Raw genomic sequence first — 26,263 nt, 5'->3', positions numbered from 1 at the left:
GCTCCCCGAGCGGGGCCCGCGCAGCTGCGACTGTCCCTGGCAAAGGGCTGCTCAGCTGCAGCCTCGGGGCTTTGTGGAGGGGTTGCAAAGGGGTAAGGCGCAAGAAGTAGGAAGAGCGAGATGTCCGGGAAGAAAGCCAAGGTGCGCTCCTAAAGCTGGGGTTGAGAAGCCCGAGCCCTGGCAAAAAAGAGAGAGGAAATCTGGCTTTGAGACTGTGATTAACTGTTCCTCTTAGCTGTAAAAGTCTTTCCGAGGCAGAGGCGTGAGAGGCCATCCCTGTGCGCTGTGGGGAGGTCCCGTCTAGCTTGTGCCCTCCCTTCTCTCACCGAAGATAGGGTCTGTGCCTTTCAAGCTCCGAGTTCACACTTTACGGCCTCGTCCTGCAGGTTCTGTGCATTGCAGGCAGAGAGAGGTGAGCTCCAGACATGGCCAGGGCCGTGCTGAGCATCCTGCAGAATCGGTCCCTCGGGCGTTGTGGCACAGATGCAGGTGCAGGCAGACTGCGCGCGTGCAGCCAAAGCCATGAACAAAGTTACTGCCCTTGGGATTATTACTTTTATTAGCTGTAAAATCTGTTGTTTATGGGAAGTTCAGAAATGACATGAAAACATAAATGTGAGGTATGCAAATAAATCTTTCTGACAAAATTGTTCACTAGACTCATTATTATGGAAATAAATGTAAAATATGACTTTTCAGAGCTGCTGAAAGCCACCACTTTCTAGAGCTGTCGTATGCCTCTCTGATGAGTGAATGCCAAAATCTGTGGTGTGGGGGGAATGCTTTTCAGATCTTGCTTGTTTTGGAAGTAATTCCAGTGAAACAAAGGCCACTGGATAATTAGGAAGTCTCTATTGTGCTGGATGAGTCCCTTAGCTCCCGCGGTGGCTGGTGGCCTGGCCTGCTCAGGTGCTCTCCCCTGATTGTGGCCCATTTGCATTCTGCACAGAGGTTGCAGACCTATTATTGTGATGTTGCTCACTGCATAAAGCCCAATTACTGAAAGGTTAGGATGCAATTAAAAATCGTAAAGTGTCCTTTATTCCAAAGTGAAGTTTATACTGCAGTATGAGTTCCTGGAACACACTACAAAGTCATTTCCGAAGACTAAGGCAACTACTGTTTGTTTGTGTATTTGTGTGTTTGTTTTGACCCCTGTAGAATTTTGTGGTTTTCTCTAAAGGAATAGAAACAACGCACCAGTCTCAGTCGACCGTTTATAGCCCCTTAATGGATTTGTGCCTCTGCTTTTCAAAGGCTCTTGAATGTGGGAGTACCGAACAGAACCGTGATGCAGAGAGAAATGACAGGTATCAAAACTATCCGCCTTGTCAGCAGAATTTTCTTCTGGGGTGATGTTACAGCGATGAGCAAGAAAACTACAGGTGGAAAAGTGCCGGATTGACTCTCTGAACAAACTTCAGAAAATCTCAGTGCCACCCCTTGCCTGTCTGCAGGAGGTGACCCGTTCTGGTCACCTTCTGTGGAAGTCAGGGTCTTTAAAGAAACAGAGAATGATTTGATCAAAGCTGCCTTCAGATTGCTGTGCTGTGGCTGTTCTGGTACAGGTGATGGGCTGAGGGATTGCACAGGTTCCCCTGCTCCACTGAGAAAGATGTGCTGCTGCCCCAAAACGGGAGCGGGAATTCTTTATCGTATGGTTTGTGTAGGAGAAGCTCAGGCATTTGCTGACTTGGATTTTACATCTGTAAAACGGAGATGTCAATGTTTATTTAGGAAGGCAGTGAACTTTAATAAATATTTGTAGCATATTATATTCTGACAGTCTTGGTGAAGCTGCAGAAATGTTATTAAAACTCATGACTCTTATTTATTTATTTATTTATTTTGTTATGAGTCCAGTGACCACATGGGGAGGTTTCTTTGCTGCAGTAAGAAACCTGTTACTATTATATTTGGGGCAAAAAGCAGTAGAGGCGTGCAACAAAGTTCCAGTTGCCTGAGCAGACTAAGCAGATCTGCAAATGGCACGTATGTGTCTAACATCTGTAATTAAACTGATTGACCTTTCCATGTACAAGCTGGAGGGGAGAAAAGTACTAGAGAAGATGGATTGAGAAGTGAATGAAATGCCAAAGTAAATCTCATTTACCTGTCCCATGTGTCAATAGTGAGCTGGGAGAACATTAGTCTCTGAAACCATCTCACATCACTGAAATCATCTCAGACACCAGCTGTTTGCTCCGCAGAGCTGTCACGGGGTTACAGACTCGGCAGCACTACAACTGCCGTAGCAGTTGAGTTGTGAGACAGCTTCGCGCTCAGGTCACCTACCGTGGCTGCAGCACAGACACTTCCCCTCTTTCTAAAACAGTCCCTAAACAGAAGCATAAAATCACTGCTCTGGTAAGGGAGAGGAAAGCAGAATGTGACTCAGATGGAAGAAAAAAAAAAAAAGACATTTTGGGAGGATGCATAATACAAAAAAAAGCAGCAGGAGAGGCAGCAGAAATATCTGGCCCTTAGCAGCTCTTTTCTTCCCTAGGTTCCTAAGAAAGAGTCTTTTAGGCTTAGTAATTAACCCCCTAAGCTTGCACTGGCCCAAACAAATATCCAGATGGGACAGAGGACAAGTGGTCTTGAACTGCGCTCCCCCTGCCCCTCCCTGCTAGGCAGCTCACATCTTTGTTGCTGAGGATAGGATGGATGAATGAGGACTGAGTATGATACCTGTTGTCACTTGTAGTAAAAGGCTTTTGGGAAGGAAACAAGCAATTTACATTCAACCGCTTATGCTCTTGTACTGCGTCCCCTTTCTCCGCGTCCATGAGAAAGCTGACGACAGTGTGGGGACTTGCAGGTTTTGCCATGCAGATCCGTGCCCGTGTCTGGGGCGGCGTGTCCTGCCCTCTGCTCGCTTGCTGCCCCCAGACCAGCCAGGGACCGTGGCCACGAGCTGAGGGCAGACCTGACCATCTCTGTGTGGGACTACAGCCTCGCTGGGAGCCCCAGCCCTCAGCACCGCTCGTGTGATACCTTGCAAATGATCGTGTGTGTCTGAAAGACAACCCCGAGTAGTGCTTAGTTTTTAAATAGATCATTCCTGACAAAGCCCATTATTCACAGTGGGCATAAAGCCAATATCCCTTCGGTGCACAGAATACTCCCTGCAATGCTGCTGTCAGGCGTGGCATATCCTGTGAGTGATCTGTGACCACGGGGGGCACTTGTTGAGAAGGAAAAGGACTTTTATTGACAGCTGCATACAATCTCTTCATCAATCTAATCTCTGAAATCTTAGACTTCATTTCCTACCACTCCTTGTGATGCTTGACATGTTTCACGTGTATTATTAGACCAGGATTCAGATTGTTCAATTGCACATCGGCCCATACACAGACTAGAAAAGTATTGCCCAGCACACGTATCTCCAAAAGGGTATTGAATTCCTCTCTTACGCTGACTAGTCTCAGATCAACTTTAACTGAGTATATCAGCGCATGAAGAGCAATTTTTTGACATGTCTATGCACTAAAACATTATGATAATTGTATTGTAAAGTCCACATATGTGATACTTCTGAGAAATGAATGAGGGGCAAAATACATGTAAGTCCCGTTGTATCTCTGACTGTGGGTGCACATCCTCTGCTGCAGCTCTTCAGGCACAGACCTATCTAACAGCACATACTGAACTCCTCTTGAATTATGTAGAAGTTTGAACACCGAGAAAGGAAAACAGTTTGGAAATGATGAGCTTTGCTAGGCAGAGGAGAGAGACCTGTGCTTCTGCTGTGTCTTTCCTCAGGGCTGCCTTTTCATAGAATCATAGAATGGTTTGGGTTGGAAGGGACCTTAAAGATCGTCTAGTTCCAACCCCCTGCCATGGGCAGGGACACCTTCCACTAGAGCAGGTTCTGTAGTGGTTTTGTTTTCTGCTACTCAGTACCAGTTTTCTGCAAGAGGGACATTACTTTCTACCATGTCTGAGTGGTAACATTTAAAAGTCACTTTGCATCAATGCCCAATCATTCAGGCCTTCAGTCTTTTATTTTATGGTTATGTTTTATCCTATATAGTGGTGTGATTGCTTTTCACATCTTACACATAATCCTCAAGAATCTTTTTCATACCCACTCAATCTGATTTACTCCCGGCTGGATGCATGTAGGGTTATGGCTTAAGGACCCACTCACAGTATTCATGGCATTCAAAATTGCAGATGGCAGATTTTAAGACGTCTGTGGAGCCCACTCTATGCACTGGGCTGTGGCCTGTGACTTTGGCTCACTTGATTTCTTTTCTTCACCGTGTTTCCCTAGAAAGGTCATGAAATTTACCCATTATTCCTGTGTTGTGGAAGTGTTCATGGTGTGGGCTCCAACTATTGCATTATGCGTCTTGCACGTAATTGTTTAAAGTGGATGGTCATCTTGTGGTATTTTATTAACGAGTGACAGAGCTGTACAAGGGAAAAATACGCAATGAATAACGATTAGGTAGAGCGATTGTTTTTAAATTCCAAAGCTGGGCTCTGCCCACTAAGTAGATGGTTTGTTGCATTTGTTGTTATTCCCCCTGACTCTCGGAGCAGCGCAGCCCAGGCACGCTGTCAGCTGGAAAGCTGGCGTGCTCATAAGATGCTCAAGCATCTTACAGGAAAAGTCTTTCCAATTGATTAGAGATTTGGGTTTTTTTTTTCTCCTGTACTTACAGGTGGCTTGAGCAGAGCTGCACAAATGTTCTTCAGAGCTCCTATTAATCCATATTTTAAAATGACTGTTCTCTGTTCTCTTGTGGTTGGGAACATCTCACTGTGTGTGTGTGTGAACAGTCTGGTGTACAGCTGAGGGGGAGACAGATACTCTATTTTGTGAAAGATCCCATTATTTAAGAAAACCAAGAAACGCTTCTGAAATGGATGAAAATGCAATTAAAACCATGTAAAATCACTATTCTGTATTTGGAGATGCGGTCGCTCTTGATGAAGTGATTTTTCTCTGTGGACAAGACAGCAAGACAAAGCTGGAACTACCAAAAGTCGGGGTCTGGTGTCAGTGGGGTTCAGTGCCTTCTTCCATAGACAAGCAGCGAGATAAAGATAGTCAAAGACCTGCATGTTTATGTGAAATCTGGTTTGGATTTATCACTTTTACAGCTACTGACTAGAAGCGACGTTAGTCTTTTGCCACAAGATATAATATTACAATGCTATTTTTATTTTATTGATTTAACCTGGTCTTCAACAGAGTGGGACAGAAAATTCCATTTAAAAGATAAGTGGAAAAAAAGATCTACAGGATGCATTGCTGCTTAGATGGCAAACCGACTCCTGTGATTACATTTTGTTATGCTAAGTATTTGGGCTATATTTTGTAGGCCAGGTTTTGCTAAAAATCTAATTTTACCATACAACAGCGTATCCAAGAGCACTTTAAAATGGATTGTATAGTAAAAGCTCAAAACCTTACATTATATTGTAACTTAAATGGACTGATTTTGCTGCTATTTAACATTTTACATACAGTGTGGCAGTACTTGTCACAAAGTACATGTATTCATTCCACTTTAGTGAGGTGCTAGGTAAAATTTTGAAGAATGCCCGTGTCTGAGACACGGACATCCCACTTTCTAATTCGAAGTACTGCATGGTGCACAGATGATCTGTTTTTTCTTCTGGCAAAATGTATAGCTATAATCTATCAAAACTGATAAATTATAGGCAAAGTTTAGTATGAGGAGAGGCCAGTACAGTGAGAGAAGTACTTGCAAGCACGTGATAGGAGAGGCAGGTGTGGAATAGACATAACCGCTCCACTAATTCACTAACACCAACAGAAACAGCCCATCCGCAGGCTGAGCTGAATGACAACATTTTGGCAGTCTGGTGAGATGTGCATGTGTTTCTTTACATGCATGCATACGTTTCTTGGCTAGATGATTCTGCAGATTTGTTATTTATAGTATTTTAGTATTAAATAATGAATCAGCATCTGGGAAAGAAACAACTTCTGTTTGTGTTTTGCTAAATCATTTTCGGTCTTGCCCTATAAAGCAGGAAGACAGACCTGTAGATCATCTTTTATTCTATCATCTAAAATTCTGTGTGATTTTTTTTCACCATTCTCTCCTTTTATCTGTGAGAGGAGATCGAGTTCTTTGATATTTTATTTAAATTGCATTGCACATTTGGAAGTAAGCCATTTGAGCTGACTACTGACACCCTTACTGTATGACCACTGTCAGATCACCTTCTCTTTCTGGACCTCTGGCCTTTCAGCTGGGCGGTGGAGACGGTCCCTGTCTTGCAGCAGAATTGTAACTGGAGCGATCCAAGTGTGGGATGAGAGGGATATCTGACTGTGCGTGTTTACCCGATTAAATTCCAGATAGCTGGGGATTCAGTGTATCAGAGTGTTTTCCATCTATAAAGTTTGTTGCCCAGCGGTTGGCAACTGCTTTTGGGTGTCCGGAAAAGCAGAGCACGGTGAAGAAAACTTTGGATCTCTGTCATTTCACAGCCAGAGGTGGAATCTAAGTCTCACTTGACTTTGAGAATCCTGGCACAGAGATTCATACAGCTCTTTGACAAATGGTCATCGGGTCCTCCCCAAACGCCTGCCGAAGGTTGCTATGGGAAGCACAAAGTTATCATAAGTTTGCCTTGCTCACATGAAGCTTTTTGTCCTGAGTCATAGTGAGAGCTTGCACAGAAGCAAAGATGCAGTTGTACTTTCATTTATATTTTTCCCTGGTGATAGGACTGGATGAGGGAAATGGTCGCGGCTGTCTAAAAACCCCTTCACCTTGTCCCTTGGCAGTTATATCTGGCCTTCATAAGCCCATTACGCTAAGCCACCGTGACAGCTCATGAGGGAGAAACATTGTCCAGAAATGCAGGACACAAGACATCCTCCTTCTATAACATGTTTTATGGTATCCTGTATCGAATGTGATGACAACCTTTAGAGCAAGAGGCGGATCTTTCTGCACAGTCCAGCAACGAGGTTGAGAACAAGCTAAGAGTAATCAATTAAATGGGACACACTGAGGCAAAGGGAAGCTCTCTGCCCACTTCTACCCAGAGATACTCCACTAGCACTGCCAGATAACTCCTGCTCCTTTACTGTGTTGCACTAATACTATCGGCATTCATTTGTGTTAAGCTGTCTGATATTGTAAACCAAGTTCAGCAGAGGCACTGTTACTGCCTAACAGCTGCGTGGTGTCCTGTGTGTCTGTCTGCATGGGGCTGCGGCTGATGGTTTTGCTTGTCTGTTTGCCTGCATGTTCTCTGGAATCGCTGCTCCGAGTGCAGGGTGCATTAGCCATGCTTATTTCCTACAAAATTCCACAAACCCTTGTCTGACTTGCTTTTAGTCACCAACAGTTTTCATCATAAGTATTTCACATTGCAAGTAAAGCATTCGCTATGCACCGGTGTTCAGATAAATGCCCTTCCTCTCAGTTTGTGATGATTTAATGGGTTGATTTAATTTATTGTATAGTCAAGTGCTATAGGTAGTAGATGTGCTGTCTGCCCACTCTGTTTTGATATTGCCAGGGAAGCAGTTATTAATGGCTGCACACAAATTCTATCCAACGTTTTTCTTAGGTGCCTTAACGATAGTGCCTCTAGTACCGTGAGCTGGAAATCACGGCTCTTCACGGGATGTCCAAGGAAAGCACTGGTAAACGTGAAAGAGGAGATACGGCTCTGTGGAGGACCTGACACCAGAAGGCATCTCTTGCCATAATGACTTTCCCATAAAAGTAGTGCATAACATGTCTCCCAAATTACAGCCCGACCTATTCAAATCCACAGAGCCCAGTTTAGCTGCCTGTGACACTCGTTTTCACTGGTGTGACTCACTGACTGTAATGAAGTTACTCCCGATACAAATTGTGATCAGAGTGGGCAGAGCCATTAAAAATTATTTACATAGATGAAATCGCAAGGGGCTGTCAAAGCTGCCACTGAAGCAGTCCTGGAAGGACACACAGAGCCACGGCCTCGTCTGGATAGCGGGTTTTATGTGCTGCAGCAGCGAACGAACCCCCCTGGACAGGGCTAACGAGGCAGCTACAGACGCCTCCTTTGTTTCTGACAAAAAGTGAATCATAAAAGCTGCTGAAATTCATTTTCAGTTCACAGTACATTTGGTGCCAGACTTTCATGCTGCAATCATGTGAATATATACTGACATGTACGAGCGAGCTGTGTGCATGTTTATTTACCCTGTGATGTGCACTTGAGGGCATGCGTGCTTAGGTTTAAATATATATATTTTTAAAGACTGAACATCTGTTTTCTCCTAAAAATCTTTATTTCCCCCCAAATTAGCAGTTATTTTTTACTGCAAAGTTCAGACATTTTCCTTCCCTTTTTTGCTTCAGACATCTTCTAGCTCTGCTCAGATGATAACAGACAAAGGATGGACAGTGGCAGTGTTGGAGAGTGGCACAACTATAGGAGCTGAATAGTTTAAACAATACTTCAGTATCTGCTGAAAATCTAATTAAAAAATGGTAAAAATAAATGCACGTGTTACTCTGTAGAAGACAAAATTAAAGTTTAAAGATTTTTCTTTCAACATCTGTAGATCTATTCTCCTTTTCTCCTTTCATTTCCAAGCCAACAGAATTGAAAACTATGCTAAACAGCATGTGGGTACGTGGTGGGCCACTCCTTACAGAATAGATACTTCAAGACTCTCTACCTTTCTGGGTAGTAAGTTGTCCACAAGACAGCGTGGATCTAGGATTTCCTTTGAGCCATTTGGCAAGACCTCTAAATTGGCATCTGATCTGACATATTTTCCCAGGCCACAAAAGCAAGGTTGGGGTTTCAGGTGGAGATCCACAGAGATGTGCCATTTCAGGAGCATTTGTTCATACAATCATAAAATAATTTTGGTCAGAAAGGACCTCCGGAGGTTATCTCATCCAGCTCTGTGTGTCTTACATGGAGGGTAGAACAGTCCTATGTTAATACCGAAGGAAAGTTATTAGGACATGTGTGTTTTAACAAGTCATGTTGGTGCGCATCCTTGTTTTTATCAGAATTTGTAAAGAAAGGTCAAAACTGGAAAAGAGCCTCTACCGTTTGTTGCTTTTCTGATCTATCCTGACATCTACACCTTCAGGAAAGAATCTGACAACGACCATGACTTTGCTTTTGAGCTACAGATATGTCTTCTGTGTGTAAACTGATGTAAACTGTTTACCTATGTTTTATCTATTCAGAAGGCTTTCCCTAGGCTGGAAATCACGCTTGTTCAATAGAGCTCGTTAGGTAATGAGCTTATTCACTAAGCTCATTAGTGGTGGAATTCATCCTGCTCAGCCCTCTGCAGCCCAAAATTTTGTATCCCTTTGGCCCAGCTTACCACTTGTTTTGACCCTTAGCAAGAGAGATGACTTTTACCTAATTTCATCTGTTTTGCACATTTTCATTCAACAGCTGTCTTGCTGAATGAATGTTTCTATTATTTAATCTGGCCTGCTATTCCTCTGTAGCAGAAAAATATCTAAAAAGGCTGAAGTCTTTTGCATCTAGTGTGCCAAGGCTAGAATATCATGCCAACTCATTTCATGAACTGAAGCAGAGCGTCTGACTCAGTAGGACTCATCCTATTACATGATGGATGCTCCCTGGATTGATGAACAGACGGTTAAGCAGATGTAAGTAGGCAGGAAAACGAAAGAGGCACCAAGTAAAAGTTGTGATTGCCTCCTGTGAGCTGACCGTGATTGCCCATCTGTACGCAATCTTGTGGTCTTGCAGGAAGTTTTAAAGCACACACATGCACGGCAGAAGCTAGGGATTTCATATTTTGGTTAATTATGCAGAGATCAGAGAGTGAGCTTGATCAAAAGGATATCTCACAGGTGCAAAGCTGGGTGGGAGACGGGGTTTTAAATCTTCCTGAACCAACAGCACAACTGAAATGGGTGACAGTGAAGGATGTGTGTTGGCAATAATGCTTCATTGATTCATGTTCAAAGTGGTAAATTTAAGTCCTGTTTCTACTCATTGCAGACACTGATTACTAGAAAAAGGCTCTCATGCAGTGGAGTAACGGAGGTGTCAGAGTCTGTTAAATCCACAACAGCCTACTCCTGTCTTCCCTCTGACGAGGCAGAAAGAAGCCATTGGAGCTTTTCTCAGTTTAATATTGATGTCAAAAGGCCAAGAAACTATGTAAACCTCAAAAGACACTAAAACAGGATTATAACTGAGAATGAGTTCTGAAACCAATTGCAGGGAAAGAATAAGTTTATATCTGCATTAGCAGGTACTGCAGCTCAACAGGAGCTGAGCTGGTGCAGAGGACCAAGCATGCCTACTGTACACATCTCGGGGAGGATTAATTTTAGACTAGTCCTAGTCTGGTCCATGGACTGAACGCCCATTAGCAGTAAGAGCACATTAGGTGCATTCCTGGAGTGCATCCTCCAGTCATATTTCATCCAGAAGGAATGCAGTTTGCATGCTCTGAAACCTCTTTGCACTGCGAGCCAAACTGCAGTACGGACAGGATGACTGAGTTTGCTTTCAAAGAGAGTTCCTGATCCAGACTAAGACACTGTTGCAGATGGACTCTAGGAGAAAGCAGCTCAGAGCAGCTTTCTCTCATTTTAGCTTTCCTTTTGAAGATAGCTTACTTCTGCCAAGCGTTAGGTTGCAAGAATAGCTGGCTTGCATTATCCTTTTCAATTGAAAAATAAAGTGCTATTTTTGTTCTTATCGTAGCGACTGTAATTAATATTTAAGGAAGATGGCTCCCTTGTGCTCCAGGTCATACAAATATAGGAAAAAGTGTGTACTGTTGATGCTGTGTTGTCTCCAAATTACACTCCAAACATGCATGTAGAGCATACAGACATGGAAGTGAGGATTGTGGCAACTGGGTGAGAAAATAAGCAGAATTAAATAATAGTAAGAAGTGTTTTCTTTAGTACAGAGAAGAAATAAAGGGGCTGTCTGGTTGTGGGGTGAAATCTTGTTATCTCAAGGCTGTGCATTTAAATATTAAAGTCTCAAAGTGACCCAAGATTTTATTATCTTCTGTTTTCACATCTGATGTGAAACCCTGTGTCTACAGGCAAGATGAGAAAAACAGCAGCAGTTTTTGTCTTTTAGTTGGTAAAGGGGAGTCACATGTACAGAAAGAATAAAGCAATAAGTACACGAAAAATAATTACCCGTAATAAAAAGCTAAGGGTACTTCACAGTGCTGAGGACGTGTTGTTTGATTAACAAGAGCTGTTAAAAGTGAGCCCAGCAGCTTTCGCTCCTGCCTGCTGCAAGGCAGGTTGGGCGAGGTTTGTGGGTGCCGGGGCGTGATTTCTGCTGTGCTGCCGCACGAGCGTTCAGCAAACCCGTACGTGGTGCACGTTCAATAACAGCGGCTGCTTCCCTCCGTACGTGTGAGACTTACTACTTGAATCATTTGACCTTGTTATTAGGAGACTCCACAGCACAGTTGCACTGAAACCTCTGCATCTCTGTTTAAGCTTAGGTTTCAGGGGCCCGTAGCCGGGTTCTGCAGGACTACTCTCTTCAGAAGCAAACAATCCTTCTCAGGGGCTTTCTGGGGATGTACATCAGCCAAATTTCGCAAAGTCCTGAAGGCAAAAAGCTAAAGCTGATCTGTGTTTTAATTTTGCCGCAGATGGCAGTCCAAGATTAAAGCAGCAGGCTTCCCCGGGCGATCTGCTGAATGGCTCTCCTGAACCCGAGCGGCGAAGAGCCTGCTCGGAAAATGACTTTGAGTGGCTGCCCATTTTGGTTTTGTTGTTGCAGATGCTTTTATAGGTAAGAGATAATTCATACGCAAAGTGCCACCCTCCATCAGGAGGAGCGACAGCAGTGACAATGCCATCGCAGCGCTCGTCCCCAGACCCGAACCCCTCACGGCCCTGTGCAGAAAGTAAGGAAAAGTCCACAATGTAGAGACAGAACAAAAGAGTGAAATCACGAAAGAATGAGGGAAAGAAAGAGCCAGATGCTCCAGCGTCATTTCTGAGGCTGCAAACCAGAACGAAAAGCCAGTAAAGACTTGCACCTTTTAAAGGAGTAATGAATTGTTTCCTCCTCTGGCAGGCAGTGATTTGACTTGCCACATGCCTCCTAGTAATTTCCCAGCAGGTTTAATGTTGGAACAATGGCATTCTGTTAGATATTGATTTTAAAATAACTCTTCCACACTTACTTGTAACTTTAAGAGGTGAATTACAGCCCTTAAATGTGCTCTAATGTAGCAGTGGTAAATAGTTAGATAAGCGCAATCTGTTTCTGCAGGCACTGCCTGTCCAGGAGAAGGCAGAGCTCGGCTGACCCCCGCCTGTCTTCCTGGTCCACAGGAAAAACATCCAGCAGTCTACCTGCGCCGAAGGAAAATATTAATAAATTCACAGTGGATGTGGTGGAATTTGACAGAAAAAAATTTTCTGTGCTGGATGTCGAAGCAGCGAGAGTGAGAGGGCAATGGATAAATGACCTAACTGTAGTTCTTCTTCAACTTCTACTGAGCCGTGATGCTCACCGTGGGATACCTCTGTGGCTGCCAGCACCCTTCGGTGAGCCTTGAGAGGCAGCCGGGGCCGACCTACGGGTCCTCTGACTGCCAGGGTCGTGCACAAAAGCACATTGCTAGAGTGCTTCTGTGGGTAGTGCAAAAAGTAGCCGCTAGGTTCAGATATCACCATTTCTGAGGCTTGCGCTGCATTAAGAATAAATAAACCTGCTACGTCCTCTGATAACGTGCTTTGGCATCTCCGCCCCTGCGTACTTCTGCACGGACTGGAATGGAGGGTAGGAAGACACGGCCTGCATTAAATGCAAATAGTACACGGCCTCCACTGAAACCATACTGAATTACAGTGTTAACGTTCGCTGAGAGTGCCGTGGTACCCGAGATTCAAGTCCAGCTGTAAGTGTGAGGGGTGGCAGGGAAGAATTCTGGTTGACGCTAAGCTGAGAAAGGTTTCTCTGTTTATCTTACACTTTTTTGTAGTTTTTTTTTTCTTTTTTTTTTGATGAGGTGGTCCCACTACAGTGCCTGGGGCACTCCTCTAAAGCCTAGAAATAACCTGCTTCAGGTCACAGGTACTCCCACATTCTGGCTTCAGCCACCCAGAATGCACAGATCCTTTAACAAACTGCAATAAAAACGTCTCGTATTGTTTTCCTAATATTAAAGTAGGGCAGGAGTTTCGTTTCATATTCATCGGGTGCCCCACGCTAAATCCGTGCCAGGTAAGAAAGTCCAGGCAAGGATGATGTGATGTAGAGATGGGAGGGTGGCTGTTGGCCGCCATCCAGGTAGAGGATTAACCCCCGGCTAGAGGTGCTGCAGAGGCGCGGGTCGCTCAGAAACTCCCTCTGCGCTCGGCTCTGCTCCGCAGTTCACACTGAAAACTGGTGAGGACTCTGGGGGCTGTAATCAGCTAAGAGACGTAATTACTTTGGGCTAATTTGTTGCAGGGCCTTTAACTTCGCTTCCCCTTTCTCTGCTTTCCCACTGACAGTGGCTACTCTGTCCCTTATTTTCAGCTGATCTCTGTAAACTAATTACTTTTACTGGGTCACTGCTGTTATGAAATTACCATTTTATGAGACTAAAAATAGCTCAGATCCAGTCAGCAAGCCAATCACTTCCCTTCATCTCCAATGAAAATATGTTATCTTTAATCTGTATTTCTCCGGCACTTACTGTGATGCAGGCTAGAAAGAAAGGGGGAAAAAAAAGGCAGAGAAACTTAGAAAAATGTCTTAAATCAGTTGCTATAGATGCATCTCTGCCAAGGTTTCCATTGGTAAATTTAGCAGTCACGTTATCATTTTAGCCAGTACCATTACTTGGCCTTATTCAAAATAATTCAATTCTCACACAACGAGTTTACCTTAAAGGAAAGTTATTTTGTCTTGCGCATTAAAAATGGTGTGTTTGCACATACGTGCAATCATTACAAATATCCAAAGCCACAAAAAGCCTAAGGACAGATAAATATATTTTTTTTTAAGAGAGAGAAAAATCGAGTGAATTCCGCTTGCTCTGAGAATGAATAAAGGTGTTTTAATACTTCTGGGGTTCTGGTGAATACAAATAGCTCAAAAATGAGATGCTTGCCTGAGATTTACATCAAGATAATGAAGGGAAAGGTTCCATCTGTAGTTTCTGATACAAAGACATTTCGCACACAATATCTGTAAATCCATTAGGAGAAGAAAATGGATACACATTTCGTACAAGATGAAGCTAGAGTCAAGAGAATGAAAGCTCAAGAAAATGGCTTCTTTGTGTAGCTCCATCAATTCATTGTTTGATTGGACTTTCTGTATATTCAATTCAAGCGGTTCTTTGGCCTGTGGATATAAGAATTGTTGACTGTGTGGGAAATGGTGAGAGTGATGAAATTTTAGCGCCTTGCTTAGAAAGGAAATATCCCACATCTCATCCATCTTTCCATCGATGATGTTAAATATGCAAAGTAGTGTTTCTATTAAAGCAATTTTTCTGATTCAGTTTAATGGCAGTTACTGAAGTACTGACACACACAATATGATTACTGGGCCAAACGGCAATCTTTCCGGAGAAGCCGGGAATGGCAGCGCTCCAGAGATGATTTATTATTTTCCTCACTTTGCAAACTCCTCTTAGTTTGCATGAAGGAGGGTGAATGAAGGTTACTATCAGCTTGAGTGGTTTCACTACTTTGCATTGGAGAAATAACTGCAGAGGGATCTCTGTTCACACGGTAGCTGGCAGCATTTGCAAGAAATGTGGTCAGTATTCAGTAAGTCCATGCTAGTCCAGCTGTCAACAGTTGGGCAGCAAGTATTTCGCATGCTATTTCACTACTTAAATTTCATCCCCTTCCTTGCCCGTGATTGAATACCGATAAAAAAGGAAGCCCAAGAAATAAGCGAAACAAAGAAAGATGTTTCTTTCAGAGGGGCTGGTCGGGTGTCAGTTCTCCCGCGCTCTCTCTGACCTGCATTTTGCAGGACCACAGGGTACCAGCTTGAACCAAGACAAACCAAAGTAGACCCCTACCCCCAAATCCCTGCTCTCTAAGTACTCTGCTAATAAAAACTGTAAGAAATTTCAGATCTTGCTCCAGATCAGGCTGTTGACATAACCAGGCCAGCACATCTATTTTTTTGACTTCCTAGGTTAACCTGGTTCCTTAAATGAACGATATAGATAGGACTGTGTTGTCCAAGTGCACTGATGTGTATCTTTCAAACTCATCGACAAGTGCAGCCGAATCTGAAAGAGGGATAGCGATCTCGAAACCATTATGTTCTTGCAAATTGTAAGGGAGACAGTCAGACAGAAGACAGATTCTCCTAGGACCACCCCGAGGGCGGTGAGCTGTGGGAGCTCAGCCTTCCTTAGGCAACAGAAAATCACACAGCATACCTCTAAGCTCAAACCGGAACAAAATCCATCGACGACCTCTGTTCCCCGGTCTGCGGTACCGCTGGTTTCTTGACACAAATGGCCCGAAGGTCTCAGTGCCGATTCCCTCCAGGGTACACTGCAGGTTTTTCACCCTTCTCTGCTGCCAGTCTGCTCCCAGCTGTGGCGGGGATGGGGGTGCTGACACCCAGCTCTAGGTGCCGGTGCTCGGCTCTGGCAGCCCCCGGGCCGGGGCACGGTGGGGAGCGCGGCTGCGATGCTCTGCAGGGCCCTCGGGAGCCTCTCTGTGCACCGGGATGGTGCAGGCAGACGTGGCACTTACATTTTCACTACTATTTTCTGCCTACGCTGCAGGTCGCAGACACTGCCCGAGAGTCGGAAACATACTGCTGTTGTCAGGTGGAATGAAAACAGCTATAAAAAGCTTAGAAAAATATGTGCTCTGGGCAAAAATGGTGTGGGGTTTAGTAGTGTGAGAGAGGTCTCATACCGCAGCTGTGTTTGTGATGGATGCTGACGGGCAGAGAAACATGAGGCCGCCCCATCCACAGCCAAATCCTACTTAAAAGTAAATAAAACCAACACACTGGTAACAAGGTTACAAAATTTATGATAATTAAACTGTCTCTATACAGATGTAAAACTGAAGGCTATTGCATATCAGGTCAGCTAAAAACCAAGACAGGGATGTGAATGCTAACAATGGGAACCAGCGCTGTGCTCCTCCGCCGCTTTCGGCAGCGCTTGGATTTCTGAGGTGGAGGGTCCTGGGGGTCAAAACCTCCTGCAGAACGAAGAGAGGGTGCTGGCAAAGCTAACATTTATTGTATCGGTGTTTTAGACAGGGGCAAGAGAGAAGATGGGTAGCTGTTGGCCTCTTGAGAAAAATGTTTCTGCATTAATTGGATAGCTGATTTTGAATTAATTTTGAATAGTTGTTTCACTAATTCAGATTGATTTAAGATGCACCCAAGAATAATGCTTTCATTATAAAACCTCCTGAGCAAAATTTAAATTGTGCTAAATTAAAAACAGCCTCTGTTAAGCCGGGGCTGATGAGCACAGCAGAAGGATCAGAGATGCAGGGTCAGTATCATTTAATTCCTTTGCTTTGTTTCCCACTCCAGAAGAACTGTTGTACCTATCTTCTTGGGTTGTTAACTACCTAAGGAGCTTGCAAGTCATCCTGGATTTCTCAAAACTGATTTGCACAGTAACCCCACCAAAAGCAGCGCTTATTCTATTTTATGCAGTGCTTCACCTTCAAGAAGAAATGCATTTTTATTGCTTTTCATTTATGGGTCAGTCTGGAAAGTCAATTGTATCCAAAAGATACTTCGGAATCTGGAATAACAGCAGCTGACGTAGAGTACAGTAGGAGAGTTAACGGTTTCCTAATGCTAGCCTTGTTTGTTTGTTGTAAGTAAACTTTCCCTTTTATATAAATCGAGCTAATTTTTAATGTCTTAATAACATGGGAAAAGTTATCCTGCATGTTCCAAATCACTTTTATAAAGCACTCTGTCACAAGCAATGGCGGAATCCCAGTGTCAGAGAAATGTTCACTTACCTGGATTTAAATGTTTCGGTGTTCAAATAAAAAAATACATACATATGTGTATAGATGTGAGTTAAAAACCATTGTGCTTTATAATTCCTTCTTTTAAATGCTGGCTGAATTTTTGAAGGCAAACGTCAGAAAATATTTAAGATACTTATAAAAGCTCTGAGCATTGCTGAAATGCAAGCAGTGAACTAGCAACCACTAACTAGGCAAAGTCTGATGTATTAAGAAGCACGTTAGAGACTTTGGCTGCATTTTTGGCAACATCTGTGCAATAGGAATTGCCAGTACTCTCATTAGTAACAACATCCTTCCAAACATATTGAAATGACTTCTGAAGAGATGAAATATTGTATGAAAATGCCAGTTTGTCAAAACTGAAAGGTTTTATGGGGAAATGAAGGGGGCCAGGGGATGTTAACCACCCACACCACATGGTGGGAGTCAGGAAGGTGGAAACGACCTGGCGCCAAAAGTTTCGTTTCTAGAGTTCATGAATTTCTGTGCCATGATGCCAGAAGAACTGTTGCATGAGCCAAGGGCTGGTGCTGGCGCCGCCGGCGCCTTGCTCCACCAGTGCCGTCCCTGCGCCCGCGCAGCTGGGACCCACCACCGCCCTGACCGGCTCCAAAAAGTGCCTCTCCGAGGGGGTCCGGCCGGCGCTCTGTGGAGCTGGTCTGGCAGGAATTAGGTTTTTATGGCTCACAGTAGCAACTTCTCTTTCTAGCGCAGGTTTTGGGCAAGCCAGTGGAGAGTGTTTGACTTTGGGTGCTTGGGTAAGGCAGCGCGAGGTACCTGCCGAGTGCGGTCGTAGGCAGATGGTTGTTGTCAGAGAGCACAGGTGCTCTTCGGGGTCTGCTATTATCGAGGTTTCTGAGCTTCTTGTAAGTCTAGCTGATAGATTATTTGCTAGAGACACCCATTTTAATTAAAATCCTGCAACAAAAATCCCAAATCAGTAATACTAGAAGTTTAAGCTTTAAAGCTTTGACAGCATGGTACAGGTCCCTTTCCAATGAACTCTTACAAAGCCGTGTTTAAATGTATAATTTTTTAAATTCTTGTCAACTCATTAAAGGCGCTCATTCATCTATAATTTCTGTGATTACAACAGATTGAGAACACTTTAAAGTCCTCAGGAGCACTCTGGTTTGTCTATCCATGCGTTCAGAAAGGAAGGGGAAGAGAACAAGACTAAGTCACTGCACTGACGGGAATAGAGACTTAACTGCACTACAGGACGTTCTGCGTGTATTTCACAAAGAAGGTTTATTCCCAAGCAACACTGAACATTGCCTTGACCCCAACTTTCCTGTCACAAAGATATAACAACATACGTGTGAATGTGCATAAGCGTGTGTAGAGAGAAAGATAGGTGCAATCAGTATTAAACAGCAACCAGACAATAGAACTGTATTTTCCTGCATTTCCCCCTTGTGAAGAGGACACGCGAACAAGCCACCCAGGACAGGTGTCCCTCTGAAGCTGCTCAGACACAATGGTGGGAACCGACCAGTATGGACCAGTCAGAATATGGAAAGCTGAACCATGGGGTGGGGGAGTGCTGGGATCTAAAGCCCAGCTTCGATTTCTAAGCAAGCACTGACTTCTTTTTCAGGGTAAGGACCTTAGCTTTTGCCACACAAACTTGCAAACTTTGCTTAGATGTTAAAAAAGGAGGAAAAAGAGATCTGGTGACTATGACAAACATGTTCTACATTTTCACTTAATGAAGAAATTCAGACTTGCGGTTGTCATATGCTCAGATTCTGCGCCTTTCTGACAGCTGAATTATGTTTTTAATAATTTAGAAGTGCTACTGTGAGCCTGTTCATGTATAATAGGCACAGAGAAGTGTTTAAAATCAAAAGCAGTTTAGAGAAAAAGTGGTCACCATATTACAAGAATGAGAATTGTCTGTATCTGAATATTAAACTGTGTGAACTCTCCAGTGGGAAAACTCTTTGCAAAGTAACTATAAACTTAGTATATTGCTCTGATGTGTGGAATTAAGAGATTGCATTTGATCATAACTTTGTGACTGCCTGAAGCAGCAGCCTGTGATGCCTGCTTTCTTTGACATAACCCTGTCAGGGTGAGGGCTTGGTCATTCTGCTTACAAAGGTTTTAGGTCAGAGCAACAGAAGCTCAAATCTATAATCTCAGTAGAAACACCTGTAAGGCAGAAATGAAATATAAGGGAAAAAAGTGCCCTCCAGGCTACATTTCCTTTGCTTTGATATCATTATCTTTGTACCTGTCCGTGGGAATGTTTGAAATTCTACTGCAGCTGCTACAGCATACTTGCATTATTTCTTAAACTCACAACTAAACACAGACAAGAAGCCCGTATCCTGCTCAATTAAGTAAAAACCAGATCACGTCCTGCAGATCACAGAGTATTTTCAGGAGTATAGTGGCCCACAATATCCATTTGAATTCAGCAAATCTATAATTTCTGGCATGTCAAGTGAAGAAACAATGACCGACATCACAAAAAGAGACAACATATACATCAGCAACCTTGTGTAAAATCTATGGCTCGAATGAATGTCTGAAAAAAACATAAGCTCTAGTTGACAGCTCCCTTGCACTCATGTTAACTTTTCTCTCCTGCAGAAGGAGTGCGAAACAGGACCTGCTACTCCACAGCCTTGCTCCTCCTGCACTCATTTACCATTGCGCCAAGCGTTTGTCAAGTGGGTGTAAGTGCTTTTTCTGTTTTATACAACTTCACATAAGCATAAATTGCAGAAGTTGTAAGGCAAAGAACAATCAAGCCCTTAACAGTTCCAGCCCCTTTTCAAACACGCACCCAAGAAAATGCTTAGGAGTAACTGAAGTCAAGCTCCTAGTACATGCTTGCCTGCTGCTCAGTAAAAGAAAAAGTAATACTCACCCCAGTGTTGTCATGGTTACAATAGTGTACCAAAAGGAAGCAGGAATACTGGTGAATTTGCTTGCCGAGGACCCTTTCTCTGCATAAAACATCACAGTTGCAAAGATGATGATTGCCATAGTGAGAGAAAAGAGGAGAAAGCCAAGCTCGGAGGCACAGCTCTTCAAAGTGTAGCCCAAGATTCTTAAGCCTTGGGAATGGCGAGAGAACTTGAAAATCCTGAAAACCCTAAAAACCCTTAGTGTCACAAAGGCTCCGCTGACATCCTCATTGTTGGTCATCACCAAGCCAATGTAGTATGGCATGATGGCCACCACATCAATGATGCTCATCACGCTTCTAATGAATCTGTAGCGACTTGGGGCCGCAAAGAGTCTCAACAGATACTCAACCGTGAAAATCATCACGCAAGCCGTGTCCAAGCAAAAGAAAGCCACAGCGTATCTTTCCCCACATGGAAGCTCCTTGTTTCCAGGCACCGTGCCACAAGGGACAGTTTCCACGACATTAGTGATCACAGAGACAGCAATAAAGAAACCGGTGACATAGTAAAAGACTAAGGCTAAGGTGCTGGTGTGGGGGTTCTCGAAGGCTCGCCACATGGTCTGCCGGAAGCTCAGGGATGGCATGGACCCTTCTTGATTGTTTTCTGAGTCATTGTCATCCATCAGCCGCTCCGCGTTTTCCCGCTTTCTGTCTTTGTACTCTTCATAGCAGCAGTCCCCAATGATTTCGGGGAGGATCCCATAGAAGGCAAGCTCTTCGTCATAAGCAGAGATGCACTCGTACCTGGGATAGTGCAGCTTGCCAGTTCTATAAAAATTTAAGATGCACCTAAAGACCTCAGGGTCCCGGTCAAAGAAGTACTCCTTAGTGTCTTCGTTGAAGAAGAACTCCTTCTCGGTGCTGCCCAGGAGAGTGTCCGGGTATCTCTCCAGTGTAGTCCTCCAGGTCTGGAAACGCCTGCCACTCACATTGAGAATGATCAGCTCATCCTGCCTCTTGTTTTTCTCCGTTGGAGCCAGTGGCATGGGACAGTTGGCCACTGGCATCCATCCTATGGCGGCTGCCCTGGCAAAGGGCAACCATGCTGCTACTCCTGCTGCCATGATGACCCCAGGCCTTGTTACTGGAGAAGACAGTTAGGCTGCTCCTGAGACCTGTTGGAAGTCAGATCAGTTCCATCTAAAATACAGAACAAAATAAAAACAACACACAGTCAAGCGGGGTGTCTTGCCCCATTGTGTTAGTGTCAGATATCAGTACACACACAAGAATTCAAAACAACTGGCTTGCACTCATCTCCCATTTGAAGAATGATGTTAAACAAGGCACATGATAATCAGCTCAGCGGGGTTATGGCATTATTATAGATTGAAATTTTGAATAGCAAATGATTCCTCATTAAAAGCATTTTAAAAGTAGCATAAACACACTAATTTATATTTGCTTCCTTACAAACAAGACTAATCCATAATTCCCCAGGTGTAAGCCTCACGTGCTCATCAGTTTAACTACAGCTGTCAAGAAAGAGCTGGGAACTCCAGTGAAATCAGCTTGCAGATCACCCAATGAAATTGTATGCCATGAAAAGCCACGGCTGGACTGAGGTGGGTTTCCAATCTTAAAAAAGTTCAATATGAAATGAACCTTGCACTAAGAACATTTTCAGTTGAAAGAAACGGAAGATCTTCTCTGGTTTTCATTAGTTTTCTTCCACCTTTAGCTAAAGACCTGGCCTCAGCAGCAGTTTTTTGCTGGTCTCTTTCATTTAGGGATGGGTTTCAGTCTTGTGAAATATTATATCCCTCCACCGGACTAGAGGAAAATTCTGACTTTCAGGGAAACACTGCTCAGAATACCTGAGCAACCTTGAATCCCAGGTGTGAAAGCTGATGGATTAAGCTACTGAGTGCCAAGAACATCGGAACGAGGGAAGCCTCCAAAGTTGGACAACTTTCTTCCAGCAGGAAGATACCTTGATTATTTCCTAGCTAACAGAGGCAGAAGTCCTTCAGCTTAAGAACTGAAGGACTATTAGGTTGAAATGAAATATGTTCGCAGCACTCTTGCTTTTTAGATGAAAAATATCCCAAGTTGTCCAGATCCTCAGCCACTGGAAGCCAGCTTTCTCTTGAAATTAGAGTAGTTATTGTGGTTCTGATCTAGCCATGAATTTTCTTTTTCTTTTTGGTCTTTGGTCAGAGTTCTTACAATATTTAACTTCTGTTTTAACTTGTATTTGCTTTCACTTCCCTAATGTTTTTCTAACTACCATAAAATGATCTGGCGAAAGGTGCCATTATCATATAAGGTGCATTAGGGGCCCTATCAAAAGTCAATTTATCAATGGAAATTCCATTGATTCCACTGACTCAGGCCCTCAAAGCCTAATTATACCCTCTACATGGTATCCTTCTAGGCAGTTTTACTCTGAAGTTTTTTAATTATATGAAAGCTGCCACTCCAGCCAGTAAGGCTGCAGCATTATTGATTTCAACAGGCCATCAAAATACTGAATAAAAAATGATGGAATCAATCTGTGGTGAAAATGACTAAACTGCTCACAGAAATGCTCTTCCTCTTCAGGGCACATTAACATTCATCACCTTAATGTGGAGTATCTTTCTGTGCAATTTTACTATCTAAAGGACAGTTGAAATCCCTCGTGCAAGCATCTTACTGCTGCTGGAAGAGGTTTTGTAATTACGAAACATACAATAATCCGTAGTGATGCTTATCCCAAGGAGACACTTTGCTTATATACATGGCACTGGAGGAAACATCCCACAATATTTTCCTATAAAGAATTGTTCAATATTACTATGCACTATTTCTTCTCTCCCCCTAAAGAGGGAATTTATTGCGTTAATAGTGCCAGACTGACAGCCCTGGAGACCAGGCTCTTTCATCTGCGCGGGGAAGAGGCAGAGTGCAGTGCTGCAAACTTTCTCTGCACTACTTTGAAAATATGCCTGGTCCTTAGCTGAAAGGCGATCTCCAGGGACCCGGTGGGCTCAGACAGCAGAGCTGCCGATTTCTTTTAGCAGCAGTGGTGGATCTTTTAACTTTCATGAAACACTGCGTTAAGAACAGGACTGCAAGACAAGCAGCAGCAAAATGCGAACCATTTCGCTCATTAATCACCAGATATATACAGGCAAATAACCAAGAGATCAAGATCATGCATCCTGTTCCTGTTTTCCCTGCTGGTAAACTGTCGTCTTCGCTTTTTAATTTCAATTAGCGACACCACCACAGTTGTTCTACCAGGACTGACTGGTGATGTACGGTGACCCGACCAGCTACAGTACACTGGATCCTCATCTCCCCTGGTTTCTCAGGGGAATCTCGTTAGAAATCTCTTCTGTACTTTTGTAACTTTGGTTGTACATTCCAGGTTACCTACATTAGCTGCTGAGGCACTATAAATACTTCACATATAATTGTTCTAATAAAGCGCTGGTAACTCATAAGTGACTTACACATTTTTAAATCAATTTTTAAAGATAAAATGGGTCCTTCCATGCTGGCAGTATATGTGGGGAAGCTATAAATAGCCGTGAAATGGACAGGAGGTTGAAGCAAAAGAGGAAGAGAGGGGTATTCTTCTGTGGAAGTTTAGTTCTCATTTCTCTGTGACAGAGATGCAGCTGGTTAAGAAAACTTAGTGCACACAGCTTGATTTTCAAAGTTGCCTTAAATCTGTCCCATTTCATCCTCAAAATACGCATAAAGAGAGTCTTTTTCAGCTATAAATTGACTGTCTGTGAGGAAGGACCGAGAGGCAGAAGAGGTTTTGCTTTTTCTTGTCCATGAGTCCTTGGACCTCTACCCCGCCCCAAAGTAAGAGACAGAAAATGGAGAGAGGTAGGACTGGATTTGTAATTCAGAGCTGCACAAACTAAGTTGAGTAAAAAAAATATGAACTAACTAGTTTATCTACAAAATATGGAAAGAACCCTCCTTTTCTGTACATCTGGGTTTTGGTAACTGCTAACCAGTCTTTTTAGGCTGGAAAGCAATTGGCTGGGCTCAAAATATACTGTACAGGCGACACAGTCTCTTCAGCTCGCACAGCAAACAGACATACTTCAATTCTAACAAGCATATATTTAGCTATACACATATTTCTAACTTTAATTACCGTAGTTTCTGCACGTAATTTGAAAGGAACTAGTTAACAAAAGATTGGTACCCTGCTGATGACGTTTAGAAGACCCGGTACACGAAATAAAATATTGTCTCCTCCTGACTTAAAAAAGTCAGCATCTATAGAGAAAAGAATCTGCTTTCTTCAGGTAATTATGAGGTCAGTGAAATGGTGCAAGGAAATTTGGTAGAAAAGCCTGTGGCACGAGCCCCCCGTTCCCCTCCCAGGACTCCCGACCCCATCTGAGACCCTCCCTGACCACCGCTGGCTACCGCAGGTCGTCTGCGCTGCAGCCGCTTCGTGGGCACCATGGTTTCATCCCAATTTCAAACAAAAACCTGACAGGCACGGCTAGGTCAGTAAAGCTCTGGAGGAAAACTTTAGAGAACACAGTTATTTCTATTCACCGAAAGGGTCAGGAAATAAACGATGGATTCTTGCCACGTTAGCTCCTGCCGGCAATGCCGTACTTAATACATGTCTCTTCATAGTCTCATGAAAACAGAAACAAAACAAAAATCTGATGGTGTTGCCCTTTCTGGAAGCAGACAGGGATGATTTAAAATACGACTGATAAACATACTGTGAGTTCTTGACGAGACACTGCTAATGGGAGTAAAGAGCCTTGAAATTGTTCATTCTCTCCTTTCCTGTCCTTGTTGGGTCAGGCTCAGACAGCAAAGATATATTTGCTTTAAAGCAAAATATGTCAGCCAAAGCTTCGATATCCTCTGTCGGTCACATATTCCTTCCCCTTCGCAATCACATCAGATAATAAAACTTTCTGCAAAACATTCACTCCCTCAGTCCATTGGAGAGATTTGGGAGCAAAAGCAACAGGCTTAGGATAAATGCATGCAAACTTCTCCCCTCCCTCCCAGTCAGCCCAGAGAGCCCCGCGTTGCCGGCTCGCAGCGATGCCTTACCTGGCAAGGAAAGATGCTCTCAGCACCCAAAAGTAGGGCTAAATCTGGGGGACGGGAAGGAAGGGGGAGCAATCACTCCTCAGGATAAAAGGTGAACTGTGCTGCCTGCCTCTTGACTCCCTCTCTAAATGCAGTCAGAAGCAATCAGTAAATGTGATCATCATTGTGAAAGTATATATAGAGAGATGACTAAACAGCTTCTCCCTCATTACTGCCGAGACAGAGTCTCTCCCTGCCTCTCTCGCCTGAGCTTGCTTCGTTTTGCCCCCTCCCCTTCCAGTACTGCTTGGAGCTTTGCTCTCGCTGCCTAACCGAGCTGGGAACGGCACCCGGGTCCCGGAGAGTCCGCTCGGGTGGACGCAGCAGGGAGATGGACCCAGCTGGTCCCAGGGAGGCAAGGCTGTAAAGCGAGACTGAAGAAAGGCGGTGTGAGCTAACAGAGACACCGGCAAATGGAGTCATTAAATACACACCAGAGCCTACCCTGCATGCTAATGTGCCGGCAGCGGCAAGGGGGGGGATCAAGGGGGGAAAAGTATAGGATGAACTTCACTGGTCCCTCCCGGAGCTCCCTCTGTGTCCCTGACTCTCGGGCAGGCGGGGACCGTGCAGGAGAGGTCCCTTCTCCTGGACGAGAAAATGAGCTATTCCTCCGGCATCACAAACCTACAAGCAACGCCTTAGCCAGGGCAGGAGGCTACATTCAGGAATAAAAATAAATAATTCAGACTTAAACTGATCTTTCCCTCTCTCCTTCTCCCCTCTGCCTTCCCACCACCTGTCCCCCTTCTCCCTCCCTCGTCCTGCTGTTCTCGCTTGCCCTGCTCCTTGGCAGCTCTTACCAGTCCTGTCTCCACACCACCTCAGCATCCCTCTTTCATCCGCCGTCAGAAGTTGGACTCCACAGGCTCAGAGACCTGGCATCCTTGCTCATTTATCTGTTTGCCGGTGAATCGCCATGAAATAAATAACTATAAGCCCAAATCAGAGCAAACCAGTCATGCCCTGCTCTGCCGGGCAGCTCCTGGCAATGACTGATGCGCCGCAGCGATAGTTAGTGACTTCCATAAAGTAAGACGAATACATACGTGAAATACGGGAGCTCAGCTGCCTCGCCATTGCCTCGCGTCCTTCCACAGCTCAATATCACACTTTAATCTATCGCCGGGAGTTCAGGGGCTGGAACGCTCTGTGCGGCCACCAGATGGGAACGAGGGAGGGAAGGGAGGGAAGGAGAGCGGGAGAGGCGAGGAGCGTGAGAGAGTGCGGAGCGGGGGCGAGGACGAGGAGGGCGCGGGGGTGGGAGCGAGCCGGGGGCACCGCTCCT

At 44.2% G+C, this 26,263-nt stretch overlaps 1 protein-coding gene across 2 annotated transcripts in view; it reads right to left on the bottom strand.

Annotated features, from left to right (window-relative positions):
• The window catches only part of KCND3 (potassium voltage-gated channel, Shal-related subfamily, member 3), a 122,593-nt gene extending 101,627 nt beyond the window's left edge, over positions 1-20,966 (bottom strand). For both annotated transcript variants that reach the window (XM_009331940.1, XM_009331941.1), the window contains exon 1: positions 19,858-20,966. In XM_009331940.1, the coding sequence (XP_009330215.1) occupies positions 19,858-20,966 (1,109 nt within the window). The remainder of the gene's footprint in view (positions 1-19,857) is intronic.
• Positions 20,967-26,263: the final 5,297 nt, after the last annotated feature.

This window comes from Pygoscelis adeliae, unplaced genomic scaffold (genome assembly GCF_000699105.1).
Source record: "Pygoscelis adeliae isolate BGI_AS28 unplaced genomic scaffold, ASM69910v1 Scaffold189, whole genome shotgun sequence".
Classification (NCBI taxonomy): Eukaryota; Metazoa; Chordata; class Aves; order Sphenisciformes; family Spheniscidae; genus Pygoscelis; species Pygoscelis adeliae.
Note: the sequence above shows the minus strand (reverse complement) of the source record. Positions and strands in the feature narration are given on the sequence as shown.